Source organism: Lactuca serriola, chromosome 1 (genome assembly GCF_051521515.1).
Source record: "Lactuca serriola cultivar US96UC23 chromosome 1, Lser_US96UC23_V15, whole genome shotgun sequence".
NCBI classification, from domain to species: Eukaryota; Viridiplantae; Streptophyta; class Magnoliopsida; order Asterales; family Asteraceae; genus Lactuca; species Lactuca serriola.
The window spans coordinates 50,586,634-50,594,446 of NC_136408.1; the positions used below are offsets into that span (position 1 = coordinate 50,586,634).

At 32.2% G+C, this 7,813-nt stretch overlaps 1 protein-coding gene across 1 annotated transcript; it reads right to left on the reverse strand.

Annotated features, from left to right (window-relative positions):
- Positions 1-1,073: 1,073 nt before the first annotated feature.
- LOC145087965 (Protein phosphatase 2C family protein) lies at positions 1,074-4,635 on the reverse strand. Its single transcript, XM_079026132.1, has 4 exons — positions 3,728-4,635; positions 2,740-3,110; positions 1,818-2,054; positions 1,074-1,459 (listed from the first exon to the last, which is right to left on the reverse strand). Exons 1-4 carry the CDS (start codon positions 4,050-4,052, stop codon positions 1,229-1,231), a joined length of 1,164 nt encoding a protein of 387 aa, XP_078882258.1. The 5' UTR covers positions 4,053-4,635; the 3' UTR covers positions 1,074-1,228.
- Between the last annotated feature and the right edge of the window lie 3,178 nt (positions 4,636-7,813).

Here is a 7,813-nt window from a genome sequence, read left to right on the forward strand (position 1 = left end):
TAAATTATTTTTAGATCAAAATAGAAAACTACTTACCAAAACTTTCATCTTTTTCTATAAATCAAACTCATCTAGGAAAAAAATATGTTAAACGTGATGGAATTTTATCTCAAAAAAGAGTAAGTTAAAATGTACTTTATTTAAACAAGTACTTTAAATGTGACGAAATCTTTTCACGGACGTGTTTAGAATTTTTGATTCACAAGAAGATATCATTTTTAATAGCATTTGTATTAATACTTTTATTTCGATCTAATAGAAATTTATCTAAATAACTTAGCTAAACGTGAAAAAACGTAAATAAAAATGTATATAAAAAATTATAAAAAAAATTAACAAAAAAAGTGAGTAAAAAGTTATAAAAGAAATAGTAAAACAAGTTTTAAAAATAAAAATTATATAAGTTCGAAGCTTAATGATGTTTACTAAACAAAAAATATCATTTGTAAGGAAAATTGTGTTTAAAAAAATATAGCAATGATCAAGTATGTACAATAAACATAGTTTGTTGCTCTATATAGTATTAACCCAGCAGAAGAATAGCCAAAAATCGATTAAACCTACTATTACTTGCTAAATAGTTATATTTAAAGATCATATGAGTTTAATGGTAAAACATGTACCAAAAAAAAATTACAGTAATAAAATGTAGCCTGTTACCTTATCTAGTCATTACCCCTTAGAATAATTATAACATTTATATTTTAATACTTTCTAAGTTGCGACAATACAAGTGTACAACTATAACTAAAATAGAATGAAAACATACACACTGATCATGGGCTTAAATAGTTCTGTTGTTTCCTTACCTAGATTTCAGCCCCAATGATTGTATCTAACGCATAGCCCAGGTATTTAAATAAGCACATCCCAATATCAATAAAGATCAAGGAGCATTAACTATTAACCTAAAATGGTATGCTACTAATAAGGATTAAAAAGTATCTACTACTAACCTAAAATGGTATGCTATACAGCTATAATCTACTCCAATTTATAGCGCTAGCCTATAGCTTTTTGCCTGAAAGAGAAACAACAACGATGAATTGGGCAAAAATTCTAACACCAATAGATTATTATGAAGGGTTATAGTAGTAAAAAGATCATGATAATAAACATCATCATATTACAAAAGAACTTAAAACTTTATGAGATTCAACAACATCCATATTCCATCTCTTTCTCGTTGATTAAAATGAAACTCTATATGATTCAAAAGACACATTGACTAGTGTTCCAATGCACTTCGAAGGGAGACATGAGGAGCATTGGTTGATGATGAGGAGGAGGAGGTGGCCCTACTTATCTGATCATAGTTTAGAAACAACACAATTACAGTTATGTCATCGTGGAAGTGACGCCGCACCCGCTTGTCGATTTTCCGGAGATCAGAATATCGCATTTCACGCTTTTTTGCCGCTTCGTGCAGCGCCGCTTTCACCAGCCTCTTTGCTATTCCCTGCAACCATCCAAATAAATTAATAAATAAGTTTTGTCTCTATTTTACTTAATAGGCAAATGACGTAATTGCCCCTACGTGTTTTTTACGCTTTGTCGTTTCATCCGTGTGCCTCCTACTATACCGACAAGTCAAATATAGCATGATAGGCATACATACGTACATGTCCACAGATACGCAAACATATATTATATATATATATGCATTTAAGATATGACACGACAATGGGCGTTAAGTGTCTGAATTACTCGTATACTAAACATAGACCACACAGATAGATAATAGCCAAAAATGGAAAGAGGGATAAGTACAAGGGGTGAAGATGAAATTAGAAAGTAGAAAGAGTAGGAAAGCTTACGGCGCGTGGATTGTTATGAACGATTTCCACGGCTTCTTCATTACCCAAGTGTTCCCATAAACCATCAGAAGCAAATATGAGAAAAGAATCACTTGGTTGAATGTCGTGAGTAAGGATTGATGGAGTAGCTGACATGATTGGCATAACCGTTGCTTCAGGAAGTCTGAACTTTGGTAAAATTTGATCGTTATTGTACTCCGTGTGTTTCATATAAACATCCCCAATTGACCTTGAAACCTAATTACCAAAAAAAAAAAAAAACTAAATCATCTACAAACATAATTACCATAAAAAACATATCACCATATACACCTATTTCAATCCTAGAAAACAATCAATCTTGAGCTAAAACAAGCAACTTTTTTGGATAACTTCACATGCTAACATTGATTCGCCTCGAAAAAAAAACCATCAACTAAACTTAAAACATCTAAAAACATGTAAAACATAAAACAAAATAAAAAATTTATCAACAAACTTGTTCATAAGGCCTCCTAACAAAAATTACGTGTACCAATTGTTTGGTTGTTCATAATAAGCCACTATTTTGACCATAAAAGATTTTTCCATTTGATTACGTTATTTCCTCCAATCGCTATTCTTCGATAAGTGGGTCCCACCTTGTCGCATCTTTATCTAATCCCACATCATATAAATCCATACCCACAAATCGTATATGTTATAAATCTTAATGTCTGTCCAATAAGCACTACCCTTGAGAAAATAATATAATTGGGTATAAGCTACAAGACCATATTTCTTTTTCCATCTTTTTTACACATAAATTTACATCTGATCAAGAACTCACATGGGTACGCACTTAAGAGTGATTAATAATCAAATCGAATACATGGTAAGAATTATCAGCAAACAAGATACAGTGAAATAATTTAATTCGGAAAAAAAAAACATTAAAAATAACCTGAATGATGCCTTTGACCCTCCAAACTCCATGTTTCAAAGCAACAATCTGTGGATCATGTGGGTGTAAATTCTTTAACTCGTGTCTAACTTCCTCAAGATTTGCATTATGCTCTGATGACAACTGAATAGCTGCCATTCCTCCAGTGTTACCAACTTTTTTACCAAGAACAACACGTGAATCTCCAAGATTGGCTATAAAAAGAGTCTGCTGATATATAACTCCAACTAAGCAACATGATCCAACGGTTGCAATGCTAGGACGCGTGTTAAATAACTCGGACACTACACCAGTGAATCCATTCTCAGTTGCAAGAAACGCGTTCTTTATGGTATCTGGAGTCACCACACCATAATCCTCGGTAGATCTTGCTGCAAAATTTAATGAGAATCTCCTATTGGTAAACGTTTATAACACCCTTCAATAATTACAAAATAAAAGAATCTTGAAGGCAGATTTAGGGGATTGTTTCTTTATCTTTCCTATTAAGTCCTGTATATGCGTAATGAATGATATTGGATGTTGTATACATATGGTATGTTTCTTTTCTAGATTGGATATTCCAAAAAAGAAATCACAATATTCAGAAAATTTAACATTTGAGGAATTGAGAGGAAAAAGAAGTAGGAGAAATAGGTAAAGGGTTAGTGACTTTATACATTAAGACACTACGTTTGGCTATGACCCATCAAGTCATTCTACCGATTAAGTCAAAAAGAATTCCCCAAATTAAGTGCTTAACCCGATTAAGCAAATTAAGTCAAAAAGAAACCCTCGGCAATGAGATCAATATTTTGTAATGATTATCAATGGGAGATAGCAAAAATTTGGATATCAGATTATCAATTTTGCATAAACATTCCTTGAATCACAAGCTGTAATCATGAAATATCAATGTCAAATTGTCAATTGTGATCCATCTATGTGTTGTAGAATAATTATATGCTAGATTCGAAGCAAATAGTGATGAGATGAAAGAGAAGTAAACCTTGAAAATTCCTGAACAAGTTGTCACAAACGTATCGGGCGACATCAGGTCCGCCATGACCATCATAGACGCCAACAAATGTACCGAAAGGACCAGACTCGATCTGACTTTGGTCTTCAAGCACCTGGTTCGCCTGAACGACGGCCATGGAGTAATCTCCGCCACCGTATTTTCCGATATCTCGATACCATAACAATCCATCTTTTTCAAAGTCATCGCCATCGCCATTATAATTACCATTGACACCGGAAGCAGCGCCTGTTTCGCCACTGTTAGTGAATGGCTTCCAACACACCGAAAGGAGATTCATGAATCCTTCTGACATCCCACATTTCTCGCACGGAATCCCCTATATATCAAACCCCCAAATAATTTATTTTCAACATAATTAATGAAGTGGCATCATGATAAGTTTTCACCGATAAAGAGTCTTGAATTTCTTAAATTCAAATCCTTTACTCCAAATCTTGACAAGTGACGTATGTTAGAAACACCCAAATAGAAAAACTTCAACAAGAATCGTACAACTGGCGAAAAACAACAACACCCAAATTAAAACAAGGGCGGCTATCTGTTTATTTTTGCAATTATACCAAATCTACGAATTAGAGATTCTTGATTTTGATTGTTGTTCAAATCTGGGGAAAATGAGAGAAACGGAAAGCCGGGCGACTTTGGTTTTGGTTCTGGTTCCTTGAGGAAAACTTGTGTGAATCTTGATTGAATTGAAATCGAAATGGATTTTATGGAGGAGAAGGTGGAACCCTAATGGGAGGAGGGGGGTGTTGGGTGGTGGAGGAACAAGAATGTGTTGAATCGATTCAATTCCGTTGGAGAGAAGTTGGCGTAGGGAAGCTTTTTGTTGGGTGTTACTTTCAATGTTTCTCCTTCTTTCTGATTTCCTGTTTACGCGTTTTTTTACACACGACCATTAATTCTCTTCTTCGCACGTGGAAGGAATCATGGGGACCTTCAAGTCGTTTCTTCAAATTCAAGGGGGGTTCTATGTGTAAAAATACATCAAGCTTGGTTGACACTCCTATTAATGTTATGGATGGTTTTACTTAGAAAAGTCAAATTATCTTATAAATTTTTTTAACAAGAAATAACATATTATGTTGTAAAATTAAGGGAGAGTTTGGATAGAAAAAAAAAAAAAGGTGTTTATTCATTATTGCTTATTTCCACCGTAATAAGTTAAATTTAAGTATTTTGATAAAATCTTTAAAAATCACTTAAGAAGCTAAATAAACTAATTTTAATAACTATTTACCCCTTTGTTTATTATTTATTTCCATCACAAATAAGCTAATAAGCAATAAACTAATAAACTAATCCAAACATTCCCTAAATAACCGGGATTTTACTATTTAAAAAGCTAAATGTAGAATTTTATTTAAAATTTTCTTAAAATAATAAAACTTTTCTATATAAAACTCTACTATATATATATATATATATATATATATATATATATATATATATATATATATATATATATACACACACACACACTAATAAAAGAGTAGCTCTTTTGTCATGTGTCATCATATTAGACATTTTAATTAATGTGTTGTCACTTGTCAATCTATTAGTTTTCCATTTTAAATTTATTAGACCTCCTCATTAATGTGATTCTATTTTAAATTTTAAATTTTAAATTTTAAATTATTGTTTTCATTAATTCACAAATAAAAAATATCTAATATATATTAAAAATTAATTTTATATATTTATTTGAATCAATGATTATAATTTCACATAACTAATAAAAAATATCTCGTTTGCTAATATAAGTAAGGATCTCATATTTGAAGAATGAGAAATAGCAAGTGTTAGTTTAGTAACCGATTCAAATTTATTTTATATTTTTTTATTAAGGAATTACTCTTCCAAAAATAAATTGTCTGTTAATTCGAAATAACCTAAAGAATCGTAATGAACACATATCAAAGCATTTCCTTTTAAGAGCATTAAAGTTTGTAATTATATCGGTCATGAAGATTCAAATATCCAGAATGAACATAAAAAAAAAAAAAAAAAAAAAAAAAAAAAAAAAAAAACCCTTAATTCTAACGTGTAACGAATTAAATTATATAAAAATATATATATCATTTATGATTAATTTGAATATTGATAAATTTACTTCAAAATTACTTATGGTTGTCATACTTCAATAATAGATCAATACACTTAAAATTTTCAACAAAGGTAATTGCAACATAAAAATATTTCTTTGTATCTTCATAAATAGATATCATTAGTTTGAAAAATGGTTATGGAAATAAAAGCAAATTTAGGGCAATAATCATACCCTAGGACACTCTTTACAGGTATATAACATACTAAAATCCAATTCACCTATGGATAGCTAAAAAGATCGTAAAAAAATAATAATCAACATATATTTGGCTGCAATACATACATAGTAGGGAAACATAACAAGTAAAATAATAACAAATATGAATCACATTCGGATGCAAACTCACTCTTTGTGGAAGAATCTCACACAAGAGCAGCGGTCACGTAAGGATTGGACGCTTCAGGCGCAGTAATGACGTTATCTCAGGAAATAGTGCTTGGACCTTGTGATTTGTAACATCCAAATTTAAAGGTACATTTGATTTAAATTAAAGTTTAGCTTTTGGGGGATGTCATGGCGTGGGAAAGGGTCGTGTTGATGGGTTTTAGGTAAAACAGATAAACTAGAAAAAACAATTCCTAAGTTCACATGCAACCTACTTTGGATCTATGTTTTAACTATTGAACATATAACTTTGAATTGCAAAACAAGAACCCTAAAGGAGAGAGGCTATTTTCGAAAATAGCAAACTAGGGTTTAGGAGTTACATACCTTTCAATTGTTATAGCAAACAATTAACAATCCTCTTGATCTTGATCTTGATCTTCTTGGAAGCTTAGCACCACAAATGTAATGCCTCTAATGGAATCACACCCAATAACTAGCAAGAAGGAAACTAGAAGGAGAGAGAGGGAGGGAGTATGCAATTCTTGGCCTAGGGTTTCTTCAAAAGAAGGAGTGCCCAAAATATGAACCAGGAGGCTCCTTATATAGCTGAGGGATCTAGGGTTTAGGGAAAAACCCTAATGCTCCTTGCTTAGGGCCTAAGCAAACCCAAGGGCCTTATCCAAGCCCCCATGGACGAAGTTATTAGGGTTTCCCCTATAGATTTCGTCCACCCCCTTCCAAGGAGGTTCTGGAGCCTTCCACTCAACTATTAGATAATTGCAAACTAGTCCCTACACTTTATAATTAATACTTTTAACCCCAAAATTAATTCTGATTAATTTCTGGCTAACTATTAATTAAACATAATGATTCCTACTCAATATATTAATCTTTTAACATATTAATAAATCATTTATATTAATTTATTAATCTTATAATAAATTAATATCTCTCCATTCATAATTTCCTTGTCCGGTTGCTAGGTTTGAGGGCAACCCAAAAGGATTGTGCTGCTATCAATTCAAGTACATACCAATTATAGTTATGGGCTTAGACACCTAATCCAACAGTCTCCCACTTGGATAAGTCTGTAACTATAATTGCTAGTATGACTTCTAAATTTGACCAGCAAATTGTAGCTTCCAAAAGCTGCTGCCGAACTCTGACCCAGTCAGTTACATGTCCTAAGATAAGTGATCACATGTCCCTTCGTTCTACTAGATATCCCTAGACATAAGACATGGAATACAATCAATCTCTTTGTCCAGAATCTATGTTTCCCAATTTCTGATTTGTGATGATATAGGACTTCTAATCGAACACATCAATTTAGTCCTGGCTGGGCCCAGTATAAAAGTCAACACCAAATCATCGAGGGGCCCACAGATATTGCTTTTCCCGTTAGGGCAAAAGGAACGAATAAACATTGACTCATATGCTTGTATCTTTTACTCATCAAACCATACATGACAATATGTTTTATAACACCAAGTTACTGATGCGTTTTCGTATCACTAATGTATAGCCGACTTGCAAATTACAACTCATATATCTTTGTTTCAAGATCATAGATATTATCGTCTCAGTATTACTCGTGATGAAATCCATGAAGTAAT